This window comes from Thunnus maccoyii, chromosome 1 (assembly GCF_910596095.1).
Source record: "Thunnus maccoyii chromosome 1, fThuMac1.1, whole genome shotgun sequence".
NCBI lineage: Eukaryota > Metazoa > Chordata > Actinopteri > Scombriformes > Scombridae > Thunnus > Thunnus maccoyii.
In genome coordinates, this window is record NC_056533.1 from 24,911,074 (window position 1) to 24,938,204 (window position 27,131).

Here is a 27,131-nt window from a genome sequence, read left to right on the forward strand (position 1 = left end):
AGAAAGTGAAGGCACACAGTGTGGAAAAAAAAAAGAAATAAAAACAGATCAAGAATTTAACTGAGGATGGAGGGCAGAGAAACTTCCATAATGTCTTTCAGAAAGCAAGAAAATGACATTAGTTGGCTCTGCAGAACGAAGAAAACTTCACTCTGTTACAGCATAATTAAAATTTCAGAATACCAACACTGTACATATCAACGGTTTTTAAAATTCCAGCTACAGCAATTTGTCAGTGAGATGCAAAATTATCTTTAGAGGAATTTCTGTGGAATGAATTTCTGAGAATGAAATTTTAAAATGAACACTGATGATTGATAACCATTCCTGCTGTAATTTATTTCTTCATCAAGGTCTGCATTTGTGTCACTGTTGACATTTTCCGAGTAAAACCAAGCACATTACACTGAACAAACCGGAGGGAAGAGAGATGAGAAATATGAATCGGCTGCATGAGGGAAATTATTGTACGAAAATGAAAAATGCTTGTGTGAACTTCTGAAAGGTTAAAATGCTTAGTGACAGTCATAGAAACCGTGTTTGTGCATCTGAACAATGTTCCTGTGTTGAGAGAGAAATAAAGAACATCTGTTCATGCTGAAGCATAACCTGCCATGTCTGCTTGGGTATAACTGTGCATAGATTTGTCACAACAACTCCAAGAGGTTGGTGAGACAGAGATAAAGGAGTATTGGCCCCACTCTTTGAGGCTCACTCCTCTTCAATACAGCATCTTGTCTGTATTGAGTGTGAGTTGCTCTGAGCATTAAAGAAAGTGTGACAATACTGTACTGAGAATTGTTTCTTTCCCTATTGAAGTCAAATGCAAGAGGTGAATCTGCCATGACAGAAGACGGGCAAGTCGCGAAGGGAAGGTAAAGTAAGTAAAAGTCCAAAAAAGCAAAATAAAAATGAGTGACTGTGAATGAAAGGTACCTTTTAAAAACTGCTAAATACCAAAATCAAAAACAAACATGTCAGTTTATGCAAATATATGTTACACAACTTTCCCCATGCAAAGTCCATTTAATATTTACCTACAAGATTACATGCCATGTATTCTGGGTGGAGCAAAAAATTTTAGCTGAGGCAGGTACTGTGGAGCGCCGGGCTGTTGGCTCTTTACCCATCAAACAAACTGTTTGCCTCTCTCCCTGAGTACCCACTCAACAAACACTCAGGGCTGGCAGGGAAGCAGCACAGGGGCTCAATAGTGCTGACAGCATGCATGCTACCTCAGAAAATGTGAACCATGATTCTGAGGTTCAAAAAGAAGCAATGGGGTATGTTCAGTGCTTTCACCAAATCATTACTTACATGGAGGCCCTGTGTTAAATTTTTTTTTTTCTGATTGGGAGCACACTATGCCTTGGGAAAAAAATCAACTGCCCACAGAACTATTCAGCGTTACACAGACACACATATAGTCTGGACATGTTGCTTTTCTTAAGCTAAAGTGTGTGAGTGTGACATATGAAAAAGGCCACAGCTATTCAGAAAAATACTTCCGCCTGGCGTCACTACTGGAGGTGTCGAGAAAGGAGAGAGGCGACTGAAAAAAATCAGTTTTTGTGGAGGTGACAGAAGTCATCTGTTAGCCTGTCAGTTCCTTCAAGCCACACAAAAGATTCTTGCTCTCACTGAAATAGACTAAAATAAGTGTTGTATGAGTATTTGTAATTGAATGACCTTGATCTAAGCACAGTGTACTTGTTGTTGTGTGCACACTCAACCCTGGAGATGGCATGCAGCCCTCTGTAAAGCGCATACTTTGAATGATAAAATGACAGCGTGTCTGCATTCACATTTCCATCTCTGCATTCTGTCTTTGACTTGCTGACTTCCATTATTAAACGAAAACATGCCTTCATCCATGGGTAGAGTGTGGCATAAAAAAATCCAATTCCAGGCACTAAAGTAGATGGATAAAAATAAAAAGGCTTTAATAAAATATTGACTAACACATGATCAAAATACACAAACACATATCGGCACAATTGTCTCCCTCGAGGTGTCTCGCTACGGCTGCAACATGTCTACAACTCCCATCATTAATTGTGAAATAAGAAATCTGCATTATCAGTAAATGTTAAGTACATGTACATCAAAAAGATCTAAACTGTTCAGTCACAAATTACTTGAAAATTCAACTATAAGCTATTTAAATCTCTCCTGAACTAAAAAAAGATATGTCCTTTCCCTCTTCCCCGTTTTACGGGTATAGCATTGTAACCGGTACTATATACTACAGTATCTGTGCATCTTTGGCACATAAATTTCCTTTGGGATGAATAAATCTTACCTTATAATTCTAATCTCATATGCTGTTGTGATGTGTTTTCTTTTCACAACATTTGAAGGCTTATGAAATTCTTTACTGACTGAAAAAACCTCAAATCTTTTAAGTCTGTACACTTCTATATCAAGGTATTGCCAAATCCATAATGAATGTGTTGATAAAAACATTTTTTTCATCAACAAATAAAAAGGAAATGATGATGTGAAAGATGGACAAATATGTAGATGGAAGCCATTAATAAACATGAGCTAATACACATATTGGCACACTTGCCTTCTTCAGAGTGTTAATAAATTCTTTATTGACTGAGAAAAAAAACCCTGGTGTTTAAAGCCTGTGTGCCTGTGCACGTGTCACTCTAGTCAAGTCAAGATTTTTTTTTTATAACCTACAATCACATGCAATGTCTCAATGTCTCAGTGGTCTTTACAGGGTTGTATAAGCAACAGTTCCCAATGCAGCCCAAGCTCTGAAAAGAAACAAAACTGCTCAAAAACATAAACCTACAGCGTACTGAATGATTTATAGTCTCTTTAGACCATCTGTCTATGACAAGTTAATAGAGTGTTTACAATCTGATGTTTACAGTGATCCTAAACCATAAATAGTCACCTGACTGTCCTCATAATGTGTAGTCGACATGTTGTAAAAGTGACATCTGCACATTTTTAGCTAGCCTTTCTTATACCTGTTATATGTTGTCTTTACTATCAACAAAAACCACTTAATACAGAAAGACACAAAAGTGCTTTGAGCTGACCCGTCATAGTTGTTGTGTAGCTGTGTAGATGTATTTCTTTTTTGAAGGAGCGCCCTGCAGCTACAGTGTAGTCCTCTGAATACCAACTTTGCAAACACCTCTGAGACAGGCATGGCGACACAACCCTTTTAAAACCCTCTAAATAGTTTCAGACATTACCTATCATCAACCAAACCCCCTCAAAAAATTCCTTCAGAAAAGTTGACTTTTTAGAGGTACTATTTGACAGTGAATGTTGTGTTTATATACGTCTCCGCACTAGTTATCAATCAAGTGTTTAAAGCGAGCTGGATGAGGAGATGCTTTTCCTCTGTGAGAAGGTACAAGTGGAGTCACAGTCTTTCAGCAGAACCTAAACTTTCACACTAGGGGTTAAAGCTGAGTGCCCTCCATCGCTGTGGAGAGGAGAGCCTTATCTGCACAGAGATGAGTGAGGTCTAAATGTGAGTCATGCCTCTTCTCAAAGTGACTGTAAACACTTAGCATATATGAATATTAATGTTCCACATTAAAGCCCCAAAGCCTCGATGGAAGAGTTAATGAGGACAAATAACAGACAGCCAAGCAGTGAAATCTCAGCTCTGACATTATTTATCATCCTTAACTTTTGTCACAGCTCCTTTTTTAGTAATTAATATCGTACAAGAAAGCACTTTGCACTTGGATGAGTGATCTAATTTGTTTAATATAATGCAATTAAAGGAGCTTGAATTGCTTTATGTTAATGTTACTGATTATATTCCTTGCTGGGTTGCCTCTCCACCAGCAGATAACAAGCTGAACTTGAGGATTGATGTCTGTCTCAGATCTGCCATGTTCATCAAGCAAACTACTTAACTGCTGTTTACATGCTCCTGCTCTACGGTAAAACACACAGATCTGAAGCTGACGATGACGCCTGAACACTGAGCAAACCCGATTTCAAAACTGGTCTTTTCTGCTTTTGGTACTTCAGAAATCACAGAACTCTTCTCTCTTTGATTTGAACCGGAACATGAAATAATGAATTAATGAAATTCTTCTCCTACAAGTCTGTCTTATTCAGTGTTTTCTGCAGGAAAAAGAACAGAAGACCAAGTGGCAGCTGCTACAACAGTTTACTGAAAACTCCTGGAGTTTAGTGGCTCACATGAAGTGTGTTTGACAAGATTTACCTGCAACTGGTGTTAATAAAACTGGGACCACCGTGCATTGACACCTTGTCTGTAAATGTTACAGCGATAAGAGGGACGGCTGGTTTTTGTGCTGGGCGGGTGGGGTGTTGGTGAATCCCACTGGAAGCTCTGACATTGGAGTTTAGAAGGACACGATGTGACTGGGGGTGAGATTTGACATTGAGAACGCAGAGAGGGATGGTGGCAGGGAAGAGGAGAGCACAGCTGGGAGCGAAAGAGCGATGCACAAATGACTAGTGATGGCTCTGCAGGATATGAGCCACACTTCTGTCTGTCTATCAGCGGAGAATTTACCCTGCAGACCTGAAACTCACCTTTACAGCTGGGGTTACATCTCTCTCAGTCACACATAAGCACACACGCAGACAGAAACAAACGAACAAGAGCGCACACGTTTGCTCTCACACATTCTTAGACGCATGTGTTTTAACACTCGAAGCTTTGAGGAGCTTTGACACTCTGTGGGGATACCGTCTGTTTAAAAATTATATTTGTGAAAACAACCTCTGCAGCAACATATGTTCATAATATAAAATATACTTACAGATACATCCTAAAATACTTTGTGGCTTCAGATGCAGTGGAAATAGCTTTACTTGCAACAAAAAACTGCCCTGAAACTGAAAAATATTTTATATTACGTCGGCTCACATAGGAAGGTTCTGTGGGAATAAATCATTAAGAGTGCAAAACAAAGATTTAACCCCACTGTTAACATTTTTGCCCCAGAGCCTGAGCCTCTCCTAATTAATTAAATAAATAATTAAAGGGCTAACAGCAAGCCCCCAAACACAGCTTCCTCTACACTGCCGGCTACAACCACGCCCTCACCAACAAAATGCAAAATTTGGAAAATTGCTAATTCTTAAGCCTCCCTCCCTTCCCACTAGTCCTTACTTATTTATGTATTTCCAAATTTATTTATGAATTGATTCAGAACATCGTAATCCATTCTGGGAGGAGTGCTGGGCTGTCTTGGTTGGTAAGCACCAGCTAAACCCGAGTCTACTGCAACACTGTCTCAGACTCACTGTATTCACATGTGTGCATCATCTCCAACAACAAAAGCCCTTCCAGATTTGTCATCTTGCATTGATATTGTAACTCTGGATAGCAGACAGACTGAATTGTATACAGCAAAAAAAAAAAACAGCGACAAAAAAAGCTCGAAGGGATCAATGTGCACAGAGATGTTTGTGAAGATGAGTGGAAAGAGAGAGCACTCAAGAGAAGGTGACAGCTTCCCTATAGAGCTGCCAGTCATGCTACGCAGCACCTGCTCGCACAAGAGTAGACACCTCTGGCCAGCTGCGCGCTTATTGATCTAAACTCACACTCCTTTCTCTTCTTTTTACACTCCACTTTTCTTTGGCCATGTCCTTTGCCTGTCAGGATCCTCCGTTAGCTTTCTTTTCTTGTCAGACCTCATCTTCTACTCTGTGTCTGCCGTACAGCGCAAACAGGATGATTTTACAGACATATTCAACTGCAATAGATTTTTTCTTTAAACTCAAAGCACTTCTGCTGGTTTATCCAAAAAAAAATTCCCACAAGTTTTAGATCCTGTAGTACATCAAGTACATCTTAGTCATATGTCTGAAAAGCAGCGTAGTGCTGAATACCTGTCATTTTTACTCCTTGACCTGAAGGTCAAATCCAGGAGGATGCAGATAAAATGAGAAACAAAAAGCTCCATGGGAAGGTGACGAGAGATCAGCTAAGAGTTAGCAAGTCAGAGATGGAAGTGTGAGGATGAGACAGAGTGTTAGGGAGAAAGGTGGGGTGTGAAACAGGGAGCAGGTGTAAGGGTAAAAAGGGTACAGGTGTGAGAGGGGAGGTAGGAAGCTAAGGAGAGGGTTAAGTGCACAGGGTCCCCATCAAACACTTAGATGTCCACATATCCACACTGAGGGGGTTTGTGTGGACACGGCACACTCGTGTGTGTGGACAAGAGTAACTTGTGTGGGAGTTAACTCTCCATGTAAATATGTGTCTTTCTGTAAATCAAGTGTGTAAGTGTGGACTATGTGTCTCATTATGTCTGAGTTGAGTGGGAGAGCTGCTGGTTTCTGAAGTATTTTTCCCCTCTGTAAAATCCCAATTCAATGTTTTCTTTTATTGAAATATTTAAAATGTTCAACATACTGTAGAATTTAATATTATTTTTATATAATAATTATAATAACAATGTAATGAAAATATAGGTTTATGTTATGGTCATTAGTTTCAAAGAATTTTCTCTGTGTTCATTGAAAATCTGATTTTCAGGGGTGGGCCTATGAGCAGGATTTGTGACATTACAACTACTTCGGAAGCTAATCCTGGTCCAATATTCAGCTTTCATATGTGTGATGTGATGTGGAAAGCCTCCAGTGCACATATATAGAGAATGGACTTGATGGTGAAGTAGAAGGCATCTCATGTCCAGCAGTTAAACCTTTGAAATGAAACATATTTGCATATTCATAGATTGTGGAATTTTTAATGAGGGAGAAGAAGGAGATGTAATTTTAGGTATTTTAAAGAGGTAATTATACTTTATAAGACATATAAGACACAATAATGAGTATTTTTATGTCTTAATCATAGACTGTAAAAAAAATAATGGACATAGCCACTGTGACGTCACCCATTGGTTTGTGGACTCCTGTTTTGAAACCTTGAGTACGGCATCCATCTTGGAGTTTTGGAGACAGAAATGACCATACATGGACGAGAGGATGGAGCTCACCCTAACGCTAGCTACTAGCTGCAAGCCTAGTTAGCTCGGTGCATTTACAGTCTATGGTTAACTGTGATAATGGTAATGCAATTGCTAATCTTGGCTAGCAAATAACAGGCTTAAAACAAAATGTACTTACTGGAAAAACTAAACAGCTGACTCCTTAGAGGGTCTTTTAGTATAAGCAAATGATGAACTTTCATGAAATGAAAACACACTAAAATTACGACAGCTATGCCTATACTCCTATTCTAATCTGGAGTTACAACACGGTTATGTTACCTAACCAGCACTGTCGCTATGGTAGTGACTTGTCAATCAAAAGGTAGCTGTGCCCTAAAGCATGCCCTGCTATATTGTCTATTTTACTCTAAATGGGACCATAATTTACAAAATGAACATCATGCTGCATTGAAGAAGACTTGATACTAGCGATTGAGACCATAAACTCATTAGGAAAGTGTTCACTGAGATGATAAATCAAGTGAGAAGTAGGGTCATTTTCCCATTGACTTCTATACAATTGGACTTCTTTTTGTAACCAATATAGCCCCCCCCCTGCTGGCCATTAGAAAGAATGCCGGTTTAAATTGCTTCCGCATTGGCTTCACCTTTCAGAACTGGAGCTTGCTGCTTGGTCTTAATCCATGTTGGAGAGGATCTTTAATTATTTCAACTGCATTTCTGAGAAATTATGTTTTTTTTGTAAGTTTGGTATGGTGAATGGTTTGAAACTATTGAAACTAGGAACAGAACCACTCACTATAACTGCCAAATTCATCAAACATTGACCAGAAATGCCAAAGTGACGTAATTTAAACTGTTGAATACTTTATAGGGTGTCTACAAAGCAAAATCTTTAGGTTTTGCTCATCGTTACCAGAGCTCAAATAGAATTTTAAAGGCTGTAGTATGCTTGAAATGAACTAGTCTGTAGGAAGTGTCATCTGACTATACACCTAAATCAAAAGTGTTAATACCTGTTAATACCATGGCCACACCTCTGTCATAGAGAGGGGTGAGACATGTTGAATCGAAACACTTTTGGATAGTCTCTCCTCAAGGCATTCATGGTGTTGCATTGGGTTGTACACACACAAAATATTTGTGTGAAGAATGAAAACAGAACTTGAAAAACTTCTGCACATATTTCGAATATTTGCTCTTCTTTTTCACCTGATGATTTAACCGTGAGAGTCAGTGCTTTCAATTGCCCCTCACCTAACATTGTCTATGTAGAAAATAAACAGGAAATAACTCTTCCCACTTCACAACTCTTTATGTGTGAGGGTTTGAGTGGGAGTCAGGGAACACAGGCAGGTGGGTGAGCAAGGAACATGCTTGATAGTTTCCTATAAAGTACTCCATGTTGTGTGTGTGTGTGTGTGTTTGTGTGTGTATGTGGCTGGAGGGACTGGTCTGTGGGGAGCTGATTGCGCGGGCTCTCATTATGTGGCCAGTGGCTGTAATGGAGTGTGACAGCAGCGTGCTGTGCTCTGGATCTCTGTCCTTCCAGCCTGCAAAGCCAATTAAACACACTCTGCCCTGCTCTCCCACTGCCTCACTCTCCATCTCTTGCTCCTTGCTTGCTGTTTTTCACCCTCCTCCTCCTCCTCCTCTTCCTCCCCCTGCACCACCACCAGATCCCCATCCCTACCTCGTCCATTCCCGGTTCTCTCTGGGGCCTTACATGCCACTCTTTGTAGCTTGACTCTTTCTAACCTTTCCACCACATCTCCGAGCTCAACTTCCAGCTTTTTCCCCCCACTCTTTGCTTCTGGCTCTTATTTCCTGTCGCCTACATGATAATTCAAAGCTCCAATCGCTTCCCTCTCCCCCACTGCCCCCACACCAAACTAACACCTGTCTCCCTGTGGCTTTGCAGTAAAGCACAGCTCCTTTGGGGGGCAGAGAGAGAAGTGCGCGGCTGCAGGGAGAGAGAGCCTCTGATGACAGCTCCCCTCTGTGCTACCCCACACACTCTAAAGAGAGGGAGAGAGAGAGCAATACTTGGTTCCTCAAGACCCTGAGCAGTCACAACCACTTAGGAGGAAAAATGCCCTGGAGCACCAAAAACACACAGTCCATTTATCACTCCCTCATAGTCGCCCAAAATGTGCACACACAAACATACAGTACACACACACACACTCAGTATGTGAGTGTGAGTGCTTCCTGGACTGGACTCTTGGTTTTTAAGTGTTTAAAATCGAGCCTTGAAAATGCAGTCGGCTGCACAGACGAAAAGTCTTTTGACATCTTTGCTCCTCCTGTGAATCCCTCTGATGTTACGACTCATGTAGATGCAATTAGTGTCAGAATGCACTCTCTCCAAGGGAATGTGTGTGAGCATGTACAGTGCTCAAGAGTGACTTAAAGAGTGAAAAGCAATGAGGGAGGGAGGAAGGGGGAAAAGGTAGAAGTGTTTGGTACCTGTTTTGAACCAGCCGTCATCAGTGAAAGACTCTCTGGTCTCCTGAGGTTTATTCCAGTACTCCTTAAAGACAGAATGACCTCGAACCAGGAGCTCCCCTTCCTTCCCCTCCAGACCTGGACGTACCTGTGGCATATTGACAGAAAGAGAGGAAGACATGGATAGATGGAGTAGACAGTTTAATAGAGTTGAGTGCAGTATAAAATAGGGAAGAAAAAGTTTAAATTACCATTGAGTTGATTCCTTAGTTAGGAAGCAAAATGCTGTTTTTGGGTAATAAATACAGCTAATATACCCCATAAATTATATGAATTTACTAAATATGCCAACATCATCCATATTTTAGGTTGCACAATAATATGAGAGGCATTACATCAATTTGTTCCATGTATTTATGTTTTTAGTTTTTAATCCAGTGACTATAAATTAATTAGTTTTGCACTTTTATTTATTTATTGGTTTATTTATTTATTCTGTAATCACCTGAGTCTCTCTGTGGTTTCCCTCCACAATAGTGGTGTTGGTCGTGTTATTCATGGCAATCCGAACGTCCACACCAGGGAGTGGCAACCCTACAGCCCCTGGGAAAACATCAACACACACAAGCATAAGCACAAACACACAAAAAACATATAAATAGAAAGGGAAAAGTTTATTGGAAGCAGGGCAGGATGATTTTTCATCCTCTTACAGAAGGTTAACACTTACAATAGCAATAACCAGTGGAGTGATTGTCATCACCCCTTCGTGAAGGATTTCTACCACAGTGGGAGCGCTTTCCTCCAGAATGACATTAACCTCTATCTACAGGGCATAACTGGTCACTAAATGGCTTGCTGAGCCTGTAAAACACTGTAAACCGAAAGCCATTCGTCTCAGTCACCGCAAGTCAGCTTAGTTGGACAGTTAGGGATTTCAGGAGCAATGCCTGATGCAGCTGTTTTCACCAACATCAAGTAAACTTACACATAGGAGCACAGGTTTTTGGGATGATAGTGTTGCACTTGTCTGAGAGAACACACTCCAGGGTTTACTGTTTTGTCAATTTTAAGAGTTTAACACTTACTTACAGTATCTATAACCTGGAAATTAACCCAAAAAACAACATCACTCCTCCTCTGACACAACGCCAATAATACTCCTTAGACCTCCATAACCATTCACTTAAAAACCAGTCTCTACTCTTGCTCTTTATTTTCATGCTGTTTCTGAAAAAAAGCACTGACAATAGTATTCAGTCCCTCAGTCCTAACTACTGCTGAGTCCTTGACAAGGCTTTTTATTCTAGCGCAGTTAGCATAAAAATGTTAAAACTGAGCTGACAAATTTTGGACTGGGTGTCAAAAATGAAGTAATTGTGGAGCTGCAGCAATGTTTAAGTGGATCAAATAATGAGAAATGTGTAAAACATGCATATAAAATGTAAAATTCTCACATGTGCTGACATCACCTGCAGTCTCCATCATTGTATGTGTGCAAGTATGATTTAAGTAATCAAAGCTAAGAGTGCACAGGGGATACACAAAGAAGGTTTTAGTGTTCTTTTCTCTCTGTGTTTATGTGTGTGAGTGTGTGTGCCTGTACCTTAAGGCTATTATGCCATTTTACAGACCATTTCTCTCCCAATAAAGAGCAGGTCAGGTCCTGATTAAAGAGTGATTCTCTCACTTCATATTGATCTAATCCACTCTGGTCCTGATTGGCAATGTCTATCACACACCCTCCATCACTTGCATGCAATCCAGCAAGGAAAACCAACTGACCGCAAAAGTAACTAGATTGCTCCTCAGTGGACAAGCAGGATAACAAACACGCGTGAGTCGGAAGGTTAGACAAGCTGAATCTTGCCAACTTATAATGATCGCTGCAACCTGATCTGCTGTGGACAGTGTGAACAAGGTTAATTGACACCTAAAGCACAAGGTGGCTCTGGTATCTTATTTTCATTAATATACTGAGTCAGAGTATGGAGGATAGAGTGCAGGGCCAGCTGCAGCTGGTAAGTAGACATTTAATGTCTTCCTCAAGGACACTTCAGCAGGGTGAATGCCTGCCAATATGGGTCATCTGAATCAAAGATGCCCCCTTTAAGATCAAGGTTGTCAGAGTTGTGCTAATCAATGTCAATGATCAGGCAACGTGTAAAGTATTGCAAAAGGATATGTCTTTAAAGGATAATTCTGGTTTATTAAAACCAATTATTTTCACAATTTTGTCCACATTCATAACATAGTATTAACTAAAGTAACTGCTGAGATCTGGGAATACTGTGATATTGCTACAACAAAGTCCAAAAAAGAAAAAAAAAACAAAACAAGGTCAGACAATAAGAAAGGTTTTAAACAAGCCAAAAGTTGAGCCAGATTATCTAAACCACTTTATTTAGAGCTTAAACCAAAAGTGTGAGCACTAGGGTAATAATTTTACTTGTTTGCCTTCACCATTTGTCTTTCTTTTCTTATCCAGATTTGTTTGACTAATGTGGCGATTTGTTTAAAACCTGTCTGACTATTTGACTGCTCATGTTTTTGCCCCCTTGGACTTATAATGACAAGCTTGTTAATGATACAGATGGCCATAACTATAAAAATAAGACTCTTTAAACTTCAAACAAGGCTGGTAAAAAAAGAGATTACAAAACCCAAAAGGGTCAATCTCTCAGCTCCTTGTCCTGGTTTCCTCTAATGGGGTGAAGTGATGTAGATGTAGATGTAGATGTAGATGTAGTCTTCCTTGAGTTCTTCAACCTGTCCAGAGTGCTTGCATATTCAAAGAGTACAGGAAAATTATAAATGCTACAACCTGGACGGGGAAAAGGTATGTGTGGAGCAGAGGAAACATGACAAAGGTCAAATAGGAGATATTCTCCCAAGAAATTGATGAAATACTACTTTTCAGGCCTAAATTGCATAAAACATCGCCATATTTTTAACAGCAAATACAAAAAAGAGGAAAAGGCTGGACAGTAATGTGACCGGACATCAGGAAGACAGACTGAAGGCGGGAAGGTGTGATGCTGTAGTGAAATATGAAAAGGTCTCTTTCCTTAATGTAAGTGAGAGGACAAAAAAAAAAAAACGCTAGGAAGTATGAAGAAAAAGAGTAAAAAAGATGATAAAAGGGTGAGATAATAATGAGATGGAAAGAACAAGGATGAACTCATCTCACATATTTACATCTCAACAAGGGCAATATGACCCAGAAAGCAACACTGCTGTTAATCTGGAATGTTCCAAAACTGTAAGCTACACAATAAAAATCAGGCCAAATAGACGCCCTACATAAAGTTGAATATTATTAATAAAATTGCTGCCAATACGGTGTATTAAGAAGAGCTGTGTTGTCTGCCACTTAGCTGGCAGGGGACAGAAAGAAAAGAAAGTAAGAGTGGGAAAGAGAGAGGGTGACTCCACTCCTCTACTCTTCTGAGAGTGTTTCTTGCGGTTGTTATTGATCCATTTTAACCTACTTAAAGACAAGACAGGAGCACACTGACTCAAACAGGCACAAACTCATGCCCACATACACTCACACCTACATACACACATCTCTGACAAATGTACTGCCGTGGAAACATCAATAAAACCACAGACCTCTTGAAGCCGTTCTTAATAATCACCTGAGAGGAATCAAACCCAGCCTGTTCAGTTTATGCCAAACATTACCTGTCAAACAAACAAAACAATACCACAACAAAACAGCAGACAGAGGATTACCCAATCCACTTGCAAGCCAATTAGCCTTACCTGTAAGAGGGAGAGTTGGCTGGGGAACAGGAAGGAAAAAAAAAAAAAAAAAATAGAGGGGGAGGACGGAAGAAGACGGGAGAATAAAGGAGCTCAGAGAGGAAGAGAAAGGAGAAGAAAGCAACCAACACTAGTCTGACCTAATTTCCAGACCTTGCTTTTGTTTCCGCATGTGTGAGGGAGGTGTAGTTGGGATCATGGGGTTTTACCTGACATCACACCAGAGAAAACCGCCTATGATCAAAACACAATATGTGAAGCTGAAGCACTGAATCGAACTGTCGGGTAGTGCTGAAAAACATCAGATATTTGAGAGATTAAAAAGAGAAAAGTTACCGGGTCTGTGGTCATGTTACAGTTGGTCAAAACTACTTTTGAAAACACGGCCAGTAATGCTGTAGTGTGTGTAAAGGATTTCACTGTTTTTCAGATTTTGCCAAAAATAATATCCAGGACATAGTGTAGCATGAAGTTCTGGTATCTTATCCTGTCTCAGCAACATATTGAAATACACTAATCAAAATACCTTTGAAACAAAAGCTCTAGCTTGAACTAAAATCAAATTCAAACTTAGCCCTGTTTTAATAGATACCTTACACCTCACCAAGACCACACTGGGGGATGTGCTTTCATCAAATGCTCCAACCTTAAACTTCAACTTTGCAAAAAACAGAGAGTAAAATCCACAATCGTCTGCTCCATCACGTCATTTTCATTTGAATTCATCTAAATGAAAGCCTCATGCTCTGTCTTTGTCGGATGACAATCATAAGCTGACAAATTTGTAGGACTTAAAGGATAGGTTCACTGTTTTTAAAGTCTGTCTTGAAACAATAAGGGTGCCCATATGAACACTTTAACAGATTTAGCTTGCTGTAATCTTTCCTTCTTTTCATACTGGCCATTAAAAGATCCCTTTAATGCACTTTTCATTGAGACAAATTCCACCATCCTCTTTCTGTGCAAAAATGTATCCAATTCAAGTCAAATCAAGTGGATATTTTACAAAGTTACAGTTTTTATATATTTTCATACGAGCAACCTAACTGTTGTTTTAAGACAGACCTGGGGAACTGTGAACCTATCCTTACACAAGCAACAACAGACAAAAGTGTTAATGTTGATGGTAATTCTTTCTCCAAAAACCTATCATGACAAATTTCAACCCCCACATTCACATAGGCTACCTCCATTTGTAGGAGAGGTTGACTTCTGACTGTGATCAATCCAAACATCTTTAGTATTACAGTCGGTGAAACTGTGTTCAGTCTTATTATACTATCACAGCAATGGAGGTGTGACTAGAAAGCACAACACCTAGCTCAGCCGAAAGACTTATTGATTTTGGTATTTGATGGCCCTCGCTCAAAGTTTGCAAATAACAGACAGACAGATACCTGTAAGGCCTTTTTGCCCCTGACTGAGTTTTGGTAACCTGGTAAAGTGCTATGGTTATGCACTCCACCTGCATTCTCCACTGTAATTTATTTAATTAATTAGTAACTGCTGATTGTTAGATGTCAAACTTGTCTTCAAAAAACCTTGTGTTCTGGCCTCTTGATCAAGCACTTGCTTCCAAACATCACCACAGGTTGCTTGGAAAAGGAAGAAGACCTGTGTTTTCAGCTGTCTTAGTGCTTGTTATTGGTATGGCACCTGAGGTTGAATAGCATTATCGTTATCCACCAGAGTGAAGAACTCAGAATGAACAACTCTGAAACAGAATTGGTGTGAGTGTGCCCTTATATTTTGGTTTTTATCTTACTTTTACTTGCCTCACCCTAAAAATATCCTTTTCCATATCAAAGTGAGTGTGCGCATGTGTATGTGTGTATTCAGTCAGTCAAACCTAAGTACCTGGGATGCGTGGGCCCTTCAGAGGGTTGGAGAGCGCCATGCCGATTTCAGTCATGCCGTAGCGTTCCAGCAGTGTGTGTCCTGTAATCTCCTCCCAGCGTTGGAGAGTGGGCAGAGGGAGAGCAGCTGAGCCTGAAACCATGAGCCTGAAGAGAGAAGGCTGGATGTCAGAAAACCACTCAGGGACTCAGAGTAATGATGCACTTGAAAGTTTGGGCAAAACACATCTCTGATAATCACGGAGGCGTTCTTTAATATCCTCCAGGCATATTATTTGTTGCATTGTCAGACATTCACATGTGATGTATAGGTGATTGGTGGGAGTCAATGAGTTGAATGTCCTTAGTGCTCCAGGTGAGAATAATTCAGTTTTTTGATGAATAATCAAACATGTACAGTATGAAGAATGAAGAAGTAGAAAATACTGGCATCACAGAGTCAACCAAATAGAATACTGCAGACACCACACACCACACTGATGACAAAATCAAGGAATCAAAATAAGCTGCAGATGTGTTACTACATTAGAGCTGCAACGATTAGTCAAAAAATGGATTAGTCAATTGACAAATTAATTTGCAACTATTCTGATATTCAAGCAAAAATGGCAAATATTTAATGGTTGTAGCGTCTCAAATGTGACGATTTCCTGTCTTTCCTTGTCATATATGACAGTACATAGAACATCTTAACATTTTAGGCTTTTAGTCAGACAAAACAAACAAACTGAAGACATGACCGTCGCCTCTGAGAAATAGTGAATACCTTTTTTTTTAACACTGATTAACTGAAAATAATCAGCAGATGAATTGACAATGAAAATAAATTAATTCATTCATTTTTAATTTAATAGTTGCAGTCCTATGCTACATGATTCAGTATACTGTCGCTGAAAAACAGATGCCTAAATATATTGCAGGGCAATAAAATGCACCCAGTAGCTAATAGCTACTCTAATATGTATATATGTACAGACTGGTGACAAATTCAAGGAAACATGAGGCATCTTAGTAACGTGTTGAGCCACCAAGAACCTCAAAAACAGCTTCAATGCTCCTCCAAAAGATATTCCCTCATTTGTTGTTTTGATGGTGGTGGTGGAGAGCACTATCTGTCTATCAGATCTGGCGACTGCGAGGGCGATATGACACATATGACTCACATCATTTTCATAATCATTACACTCTTCAGTGAGCCTTTTTACCCTGTATGGAAGAAACTTGTCATATTTTTCCCCACATATTTCTGTATGTGCACACATTTGTGTATCTACAAATACAGTATATCTACCCACAAATAAGCTGTCTCTGTTAGATCTTACAGCTACTACCTGATCCTCTCTTTGCAGACCGCTTTGACAAAGTCCTTGACATGAGGCTGTGTGAAGTGCTGATCATAGTGCTGGATCAGCTTAGAGTAGATAGTTGGCACGGCCATGAACACATTAACCAGGGGGGCCTTGGAGCTCAACAGCATCTCCCACACCTGAGAGGCGGAGAGAGAGAGACAGAGAGAAAGAGAGACAGAGAGAGAGATGAGCACAAAATATGACTGATGAGGGCAGAAGGAAGAGGGAGATAAGGACAGGCTGATGGACGGGACCATGCAATAGAAATGATTACATCCACATTCATTCCATTAGAGTATTTGTGATATCAAAAAGTGCCATTTTGTTTCTTTTATTTGATGTAAATGGCAGAGTAAGGTCCAGGCAGCAGCCTCATATTAAACCTGTCAACACAACGCCAAAACAAGAAAAGAAAAAAAAGTCAAGATTTAGAAAGGTCAGGGGGAGGAAAACAGCAGACTGCTGTGGGGCAGAACTGGCACATCGGCCAGTTAAAAGGGCTTCTGTACAGCTACTTTTGACAAATGTGCTTCTTGACTCGGTAGAAGGAGATACTCATGCCCCCCACTGCATCAAGCACGCTGCTGTTAAACACACACACACACACAGGCGTTAATGGACATAAACATGAATCATGAACTACATGCGCATATAAAAATACTGTTCAAATAACACATAAACTCCCTTGTTCAAGGACAAAGTCATTTTACACACTACGCCCCACCCATTCCACCTCATCCCTCTCACACACACACACACACACAGTCTGGCTGTATCACAGTAGACGATGGGAGGATGGGACGACAGCATGAATTAAGTGAAGGTGAACGACAGCTTCTCTAAGTCCCGTCTCCCCCCTGGGAGACAAACGCTCCTCCCCAGCTGTCTCCCCTCCCCTCTCAGTCTACTTATCCTCACTTCTTCTTCTTCTTCTTTCATTCTACCTCAATTTCCTGAGTGCTTCTTTTTCATTCTCTACTTTCTTCTCTGACCCCCACATCTTCCCTTCATCTTTCTTTCTCCCTTCTCCTCTCCTCTTCCCTCCCTATCTCACATTCACTTACCGTCTTTCTCCATTTCATAATTTCTTGCTTCACTGCCTCTGCAGTCTCTCTCTCTCCCTCTCTCACACACACACACACCTAGACACATACTCACATATAGAAAGATGCAGACTATCCCATCATCCCTCTCACCTACCACCGCATCCTTCTTAATGTGCTGGCAAATTTCTAAACTCTTCCTTCCACTTCTCCTTTGAGTCACCTCATTGTAGACTCACCTAATCTATTCACTGCTAACCTCTGTTCCTCTCATCTCCTCTGCATCTAATAAACAAACATACTGAAATATATCGAACAATAAAGATGATAAAAATAAGACTTGTTGACAGTCTAATCAGATCTCTATCCCATTTCTCACAATATCATTACAAGTTGATCCTAAAAAGGTGGGTGTGTCTGGTACCTGTGCACATGGAGAATAAAACTTAGTTCAGAGGGAAGGATTATTAACCGAGCATGCCCTGACCATTCTGGGTGGTGTCTGTCAAGTGCAGTGGAGCGCTTCCACCAAGACCAGCATGGAGGGGAGAGGAAGGCAATTTATGTCTGTCAAAGAGCTGGCTTCCACCTATGGGGACAGGATGTGGTGAGAACCCAGAGCCACGGCCTGCATCCTAAACAACTCTGTGAGCTGCTGAGCCCTGCACTCAACATGGGATTACTGTACAATACAACTGCTGGTTCTTCCTGAGAAGGACAGGAAACTGAACCTCAATACTTTTTGGATACGGACCAATATGTGGCGGTAGTGCTGAGTATCAAAAACTGTCAGGTATTGAAAGCTGGTATGTTTAGATTTAAAATATTCTTTGATTGGATATTTCCTGATTTACATCATTATTTTGAAAGTTTTGGTCTGTATTTTACACAGGAAAGCTTGTGCAGCTGTTTTGCTTAAGGACAAAATTAAACACTGATGCATTTGAGAAGTTTTATGATGATTTGTTAAAAGAAAATTGAGTTTGGTAGAAGACCATGTGCAAACATTTCAAACCATAACCAGCCTTATACCCATGTTACATAAATGTACCGAGACACAGAATCCCTCCAAATTTGATCAAAATCAGACTGGAGCTGTTTTAGTTAAGGCCTCTAAACCCTTGAGAAGTTGACCTTTACCCCAAGCCAAAGAATTTTAGTTTTTTAAACAATGCGAAACAGAGTCAAGATGCTTTATTCCTCCACATGCTGACTTTGAATCATAGGAGCAAAGGGTAGATAGATTTCTGAAAATTCTTCTGGCTAGTATCTTTGTACTGTGTGTAGATGTTAGATCTAAGTTTTACCTACAATTATAACTCCTAACAAGTAAAGTGTTTTTTTACCTGAATTGATGCATTGATTAACAGAATATAAATCAGATATTATTTTGATAACTGGTTAATCATTTAATTAATTATTTAAAGCAAAAATATCAAATGTTTGATGGTTCCAGCTTCACAAATGTGAAGATTTGCTGCTTTTCTTTGTCTTATATTATAGTAATCTGAATATATTTGGGTTTTGGAATGTTAGTCAGACAAAAAAAAAAATTGTTATTTGAAGACACCACCTTGGGCTTCAGGAAATTGTGTTTTTTTTCTAATTGTGATGAATTTTCTGACATTTACAGACCAATCAATTAATTGATTAATCGAGAACATAATCCTCAGTTGAACTGATAATGAAATCAATCATTAGCTGTAGCCCTAGATGTGTTATCTCACCCTCTTAGTAAATATCACAACTATTGTTTTTTTTTCTGTATTTGATATGATGTCTGTGTTCACAATGTGTAAATGCATTGATGAATCATTTTCCTGTGTTTCTAGCTGCATGATGAAGTATCCGATGAGGATTCAAATTAAGAAATAAAATCTACCCTGTGCTGTGTGGGTACCTACCTCAGTCAGTCTACAATAGCACACTAGAAATAGACATATCTACGATTTAGCCGATCACAATTCCTGCACTGAAAATTTTTGTCACTATCTCCAGGCGAAATCAGAAGGAAAAAAAAAAAAAAAATCAATGCCGGCCTCTGCTGCCTAGGCTACCCTTCAGAGATCTTAGGAGATAGAAGAGACAGACTATTGATCACGTCATCAATGTACTGTAACTTCAGGAGAAGGAGAATAAAGGCTTTTTTCTAAGGGTGAGAGAAGGGGTTTGTGGTTTGGTACACAAGGTCAGGGATAACAGTCGAATACTGATAGCTATGATCGTGTAGCAATACCCCTGCTGACAGACGCATATGTCCTTCAAAGACCATTTCGCTGCCATTAAGCTGTGGAGGTCCCTCCATAAAAAAACAAAAACACACATACATCAGAGAACACATGCATTTACACTCCTATATGTTCCAAAGCCACACCTTCACACACCTACACACACACACACACACACACACACACACAGAGCACCCCTTCTTCCCCTCCCTTCTCTTGGCCGAAGAAGCACTATCATTCTTCAATGTCAGCTCATCGATTGATCCGCTGCTTAAGCCCCCGCTGTGAGTCGGCATTGGTCAGATACAAAGCCACACAGGGCAATTCATCACTGAGCCCCAAACACTTAGTTTGACAGTCAGAGAGGGAGGAGGAGGAGGAGGAGGAGGAGGAGGAGGAGGAGAAGGAGAGAGTGATAGAAAGAGAGAGGGAGAGGAGATGAAGTGAAGAGAAAGGACGGAGAAAAAAAGGGGAAGGGGAAAGGGAAACACTGATAAAGGCATGGGCTTACAGATAGAGGGACTGATGTGGAAAGAGTTGAAAGTCTTTTTCAACCTTGCTACACTTTGTCCATGTAGTACTTCTAAATCTGAAGTACTTAGGCCAATTTGGCTCTCATAGTTGCCTCCCGAGCATCACAGCTATACAACCGAGAGAGAAGTTAATGAAAGGTATGCATGAGAAAGAGTGAGAAGGAGAAAGAGTGCAGTCTTGACCTTTTGAGGCTGGAATTCGGGCAGCATAATGCAGGTGGCGCCCACCCAGAGCGGGCACAGCAGCTTGTTGACGATGCCGTGCACGTGGTGGAGCGGTAAAGTGTGGAGGATGACGTCATCTCTGGACCACGCCCACTCTGAAACCAGACACTGGACCTGGGAGGGGGGTGACAGGGAAAGAAGGGGTCAGCATCTCCATGATAAGTCACCTCAATCAGATTCCACTCTTGTAGATATTTGTAATGATAATCTCCTTGGTGCTGTTGTTTGGTTCACTACCACAATTATAGAATTGATTTTTGAGAGTTATTTGAATTTTTCACCACCGCACTAGTATGCTTTGAAAGTGAAAGAGGGGATATCTTATGTTTTGTAATGGGAATGCTATAATTTTCATGTTTTTATGGATGAGTAAAATAAACTTTGACCCTGAACCTTGACCTTAAGAGGGGTGGATATCAGTGAAGTAACTCCAAGGATCATGTGACAGACAGAATTCTGCAAAATGTACGTATCGGATGTACTGCAATGTTGTGAAGTAATTTACTTGTTTAACTTTTTGTTCCTATTTCCCTTTAATCCACTGTATTCATACCTCAATTAGTAATTTACTCCATTTGCAACGACGACTTTTGACAATGACCAGAGACTCTTGTGAACAATGAATTTGGTTTTAGTTGGAGAACATAATAGCAACGATAGACAGAGCATACTAAAAGCATTGAACTAAAACTTTCAGGCCGAAGAATGTGAGAGCGCACCTTCCTAAAAGGGTCAACTGAGGCTTGCGCCAGTGTAGAAATCAACATAGAGATATGTCTCTTCAACAATGGTTTTTTTCCTGCATGGTGAAAATATTCTGTATAAAAAGAGCACCAAAATCTGCTCTTCATGTTTTGAATCACTGCAACTATGATTAACATGACTTCTCTGAACGTGTATCTCGGCATGATGTTTGATGTCTGATGTTTGATAACAGTCAATTGTTACTAGGTAATACCAAATTATAAGTGTTGTATGGTGTCGTACAAGTCCTGAATTGTGTGTAGTGCATTACTGGACTTTTTCCTCTCAGAAAATAAGCCATTTGTTTCAGGAATGAAGGAGATGGAAGTTTATTTCTTCTAGTCAAGTCAGTTTCGACCAAAATCACTACTTTGTCTTATTAGGCTTTACATCTGTAAACATATGACACCCACGATCCTTAGACCCTCAGTTCTGAATAGGAAAAACTCAACTAACTTTCCATTAAGATGTAATTAGAATTCGATTTGGTGATAAAGGAGGACATGGTAAGTATCTGACATCATCCTTGTGTTCCTGAAACCACTTCTGACATTGTTTAGCAGTGTACTGTGTCGAAACAACCGTGAATGTGGAGATATTAGAAGCTTATATTGTTTACATTTTGTTGAGGCTGTGTGAGAAAAGTAGTTAACGCACCTCAAAGATAATTTGTACCTTAGAGTTGTCCAGTATTGAATTGCATTGTTTTGAACAGGTGTTCATCTGATTGTGTTATTGTGAGTAATATTTTCTTGTTTAGAAACAGTGAAACTTCCACTGCGTGCCTCTGAATGTAAATACAAAAATCACTGAGCAGATCACAGCTGGTAATCACTGACGCACTTGCAGAAACATGCACGCGTGCAGAGAGCGGAGCTCATGTTAATGTTTGCTCTGGGAGTCGGTATATGAGGTCACACCACTAACAACAAGGCCATCTAGGTCAGTGTGGAGCGGTCTTTGGTTACAGATGTTATTGCAGTTTTTACGATCAATCAAATGGCATTCAGCACTCATCTGACATCGGTCATGATGTCAGCACCTTTGACATCATGCACAAAACACACTGCGTACACAGTGCACCTTAACAATAAGGTTTTGTGTGTATGTTTTTTTATTTTTTCCAATCACTAGGAAGAAATCGCACGCATTTCAATTCCCAAAATTATACGAAAATTTATTTTGGAAGTGATTCATGAAATTTATTTTCCTTCCTCAAACTGGTCTCGAGCCTTCGAGCTTTCCAGGAACTCTGACAACCTGATGTTGTTGCCTTTCAGGAAAACAGACAGACTCACTTAATCATTCACTCACTCACTTCCCTCAGTCACCCAGAGACAAATGAAGCTCTGCCTTTGTTGAGAGTGATTTTATTTTCCTCACTATTGGACATAAATGTCGATTTTGCTTTAAAAATATACAGAGGAATCTTCAAGAGATCTTTAATGGCATAAATTAGTGATTATTTAGAAAGCTAGACTGGAACAAAGGAGGGATGATACTAATCAGAGAGTCAGATATGGGTGTGAGGGGAGGGGTGATGTGGGGATGTCTACACACTTCTTGCACTTGCAAACGTGTGTATAATTTCATGTGTCTATATTTGATCATTTTGAGGAGCTCTGGATAGTCACTTCATATTCTGTTGAAAGACTAAACTAAATTCTCAGATATAGGGACTTTTTTTGGGCAATATAAAATAATCTGACTTGACTGGAATATTAATTAGCTGTCACTTATTTAACATATCTAAATACTGAATAATTTAGCCCATGAAAAACAAATCATGTATTCTTTACATAATCCTGGCCATTTACCAAATACCCTACATTTTGATACTGATTTGCTACCCAGTTTATTTGACATCATTGGTTTTCATTTTTTTCAATATAATATATATTAATAATAAGTTATTAAAAATTTTACAGTTGCTCGCATTAAAAAGTAGATATTTGGCGGCCAACTTTCAAGTCCCCAATGTCTGAGCTTCTCACAAGCACCTGAACACACCAACAAGGAGAAGTTTAAAGACACCCAGGTCCATATATTCTGATGGGATGACAGTGTGCAGTTTTGACTAATGTGTTACCTCCAGTCACAGCCACAGTCAAGTGGCAAACAAATCATTTCCGCCCTATTTGGAGAATCTCTGTACAGAACACACAGACTGAAGTTAGGGTTTAATAAATGCTATAAAAACCAGGAGGGTGGATTATACCATATCAAACAGTCCGTACACTGGTATTATACAGTAGTGATATTGTGAACTCACTGTAAAGTAAATCATAACACCTCTAGTATTAAATAGGACTGAAAAAAGGAAGATAATGTTTGAAGTGCCGAGATATAAAGTCAAAACAAGAACATAACGAATACTATAAATGTTACAGGGCTGTTATAAATTATTTAAAACATGAGCTCAAAAATCGTAAATTGAAAACTTTACCCTGTGGAGATTTGGCCACTAGTAGAGATATGGAGCAATGTTTTCATGAGTGGGTCCCATTTTGTTTGTATCTGCTGCAGGGGCACAAGGGCGTCACAGGTGACATGATGTACATGCCAACTGCCAGATTCATCCTATTCCACTGATTGATGATTAGTCACGCACCAAGAAACGCATCAACATGCCAGGAAAGGCAGAGAACAAACATGTATGTAAACAATGGAGGTTATTTAAAAAAAAAATACTTTGCAAATGTATTATGAGGTAAAGAAATGCACTCATTATGTTTTAGGCATCAAGGGTACACAAAACGTAAATGTAAACATAGCTTTGTTTGTTAACAAGAAAATTCCACAGGATATCTTTAAACAGAGCCTATAGTTGGTACACAGACAGCCCATGATGGTTATCTTTGATTAGCTACAGCTGTTTTAGTCCACCAGCTGTAGCCACCTCTGCTATGTCAAACTTGTGAACCAACCTTTTTCACTAAACTAGAAGCCTGTAAGTCTATGACCAAAAGGAGGTGGAAGGTAATTTGCTTTGCCTCTCATGTAATTGTACTTTAAAAGACATCATTTACCATGGCTTGGATGCTGCTGTGCGTATGCAGGACTCCCTTTGGTCTCCCTGTGGTACCACTGGTGTAGATGATCATAGCTGGTCGCTCAGCCCAGTCTGTGATGGTGGCCTCCTTCTCTTCTGTCTCTGCCCCATTTAAAGTGCCCAGGTTAGAGGTAGGGGGCAGTGTGAGGTATGGCAGCCCAAGCTTCTGTGCCAGGGGCTCCAAGGTTTCAGCGTAGGGATGCCCTGCCACCAGCAGTGAACTCTGGGAGTCGGAAATGATGTACTCCAGTTCAGATGGTGGGTGTTTTCGGTACAGCGGCACCGCTGTCCCGCCACTCATCCAAGCTGCCCACTGTGCCACTGTATAGGAAGCATCATTAGCACACAGGAAGGTGATTCGTTTTCCTTCCAGACCCCCAAAGTCAGAGTTGAGAGCAGTGGTGATTCTTCTGGCAAGGCCTAAGCTACTGCCATACAGCTGCTTGTAGCTGTGGCTGCCGCTACTGTCTATGATAGCTAGCTTATCTCCAAAAGCTGGAGCTCTAGCAAAGACAGGCTTCTGGTTTAACCTTGATGATGGTACGGTAGTCCATCTATGAGCTTTCCTCCGGACTACAGTTCCCAGCAGCCACTGCCCTGACTCTGAAGGCCAATAAGTTCTGTCAAGGGTGGTTTTCCAGCAAGGGATGGTCCACTTCAGAGAGTGGCGAGCAGCAACAAGTCCTAAGAGCATGTTTGAGATACAGCTGTTCAGACCATCCAGAGTTTGAACCTCACGTCATGATGGCTCCATCCAATCTCTCACATTTGTTCATATCAGAGTGACATAATCTGTTAGTTCACAGGGAAAAAAGTGTGTGAGTTTAGTTTTCTCTCACAACATACAGAAACTGACAACCACTTCATAAATAATGCATGAAACCCATTATAGCTTTTTTTGTAATTTCAACTGGGGATCAAATCCAAATTCTTTTTGTTCTGACCAAAAGGTGTCCATAGCACCAAGTACCTGTAATAATAAGTGTCTGTCAAGTACCACAAGCTGCATCCCCCTTTAATTTTTTTCTTTAATCGGACAATTTCTGATGAAAATCATACATTTTTGCCAATTTAAGATTTATTTAAAATTGTAGTTTTTGTACTGGTCTTTGTATTGAGAGAACAATATTATTAATATTTGAAAGGTTTGGCTTATTTAGTTAAATGAAAAAAGGTTTTTGTAGAAAAACGTTTTTATGTCTATCAAAGTAAGGTATAAAATAATGAATGAATTTTATAGTCTGGGGTCATCTTTTAGACTTCATGGAAAAACCAGTGCATTTGTGTATGTGGAAAACTCTTACTGTACTTAACTATTATATTAACTATTATAAATATTATTTTTTATTTATGTATTACTCTTTCCATTCTTGAAACTAACTTTGTAAAATCTGCTAAAATATTGTAACACTGTAAAACATACTGTAAAGGAGGGTGATGTCTTTAAAAAAAAATCCAAAAATGAATAAATAAAAAGGGGCACCGTAGAATCAAAACGTCAAAGGACAACTTTCCCTAGGCTATAATCAACAGGACTAATTGGTCTTTTAAAATCTAATTTTATTTTTTAAAATTTACATTCATTTATTCATTCATTCAACTTTTAAACATGACAACCAGATGACAAAGGCCAGATCAACAAAGTCTGGTGCTGCTGTCTAAGTCTAAGATGTCTTTTTATTCTGTTCAAAAAGGCAAGGACAAGCACGTAAAACGAACATACAAGATCAAACATTGGTCTATCCTGTTTTATGACTTGTGTAAACCTGATTGTACAGCGACAGTTACATTAATTTAGTATGTGTAAACTTTTCTGTCACAGCCTGTAGATCATGACATGTAACAGCCAAACTGTACGAGCTTGACGGTGGTGTCTCTCCAAAAAAAATTCATTTGTTTTTGCCAGTAACTTTGACAAATTCGGTACAAAAAAACGTCACCAGTAATTTAACAACCTGCTGACTATTACCATGACATTTGACAATATTTCGGTTACTGACAGTTTGAAGTTGTATAAACGCTGACCGGACATAAGCCAAAGCAACGACAGGCTACCGTATTTTAATCTCGTTTCTACCATAAATGATACATTCATATTAGTTGCGTAACACCATTGTTTTGCTGTACATATGTCACCTTTAATTCACACTCACCTTACCGAAAACAAAAGCCGGTACGTTATGTAGTGAGGGACGGTGCAGCGGCATTATCTTTCCGGAATGAAACGAATATAGCTTAACTGGTTCCTACCACAGCTAACTCGCAGCCCCTGTGTGGCGACCACGGTGGTAAATAACAATTCAGTAAAAATAAAGGTTTTAATCGTCTAAAGCTTTTCTTTAATGACATTGTACTTAATTACTTAAGGCATTTCACTGCATGAAATGATTTAAATGCACACAGTGCTATGAGATATGAGAATCATTAAACTGTTGCGTTTAGACGAATAAAATTAGTCTTTTTAGGCCTTTTTGATATTTTTTAAAGTTTAAATGCTACTTTATGACACGTGGTCTGATGTAGCATTTTGTACATTTCTATATGCATAAGGCAAAACAGGAATCTCCTTACAGCCTGCTAGTTTTTTTTTTTTTTTTTTTTTAAATTGCTTACAGGGCGACTAGCATGACTTTTGTTGTCTGTCATCTTGTTGTTCTTAACTCAGCTTGGTGGTTGTTGGAAAGGCATTCATTCCCATTCTTGAAGACCTGCAGATCCAGTGGAGAGGCTGCTCACCAAAGAAGAGTCATGTGAAGGGAGGGTGTAGCATATATGCAGCCACCCCACACAGAGCTGTGTTTGGCTCTAGATCACATGCCAGTCCTACCATTCAGCTTGCCAACTAGCTTGGCTGGCTTCATCATCACAGTGCAAGTGGGCACATTCAGCCGCCAGCTGGCAGTCGTGGGCCTCAGATAAGAGAATGGTACAGACATGGCACACGTTCAAAAAGTTTTCACTTCCC

At 39.8% G+C, this 27,131-nt stretch overlaps 1 protein-coding gene across 4 annotated transcripts in view; it reads right to left on the reverse strand.

Moving 5' to 3' along the window:
• acsf3 (acyl-CoA synthetase family member 3) overlaps nt 1-26,908 on the reverse strand; it is a 35,615-nt gene extending 8,707 nt beyond the window's left edge. The window contains exons 1-7 of one of the 4 annotated variants that reach the window (XM_042419132.1): nt 26,828-26,908; nt 24,144-24,958; nt 20,329-20,484; nt 16,324-16,478; nt 14,994-15,139; nt 9,874-9,971; nt 9,390-9,516 (exon numbers count right to left, since the gene is read on the reverse strand). In XM_042419132.1, coding sequence (XP_042275066.1) covers nt 9,390-9,516; nt 9,874-9,971; nt 14,994-15,139; nt 16,324-16,478; nt 20,329-20,484; nt 24,144-24,860 — 1,399 coding nt within the window. In that variant the 5' untranslated portion in view covers nt 24,861-24,958; nt 26,828-26,908. Of the gene's footprint in view, nt 1-9,389; nt 9,517-9,873; nt 9,972-14,993; nt 15,140-16,323; nt 16,479-20,328; nt 20,485-24,143; nt 24,959-26,319; nt 26,384-26,779 lie in introns of those variants that run through there. The other 3 variants (XM_042419138.1, XM_042419124.1, XM_042419117.1) reach the window with 3 other exon arrangements.
• Nucleotides 26,909-27,131: the final 223 nt, after the last annotated feature.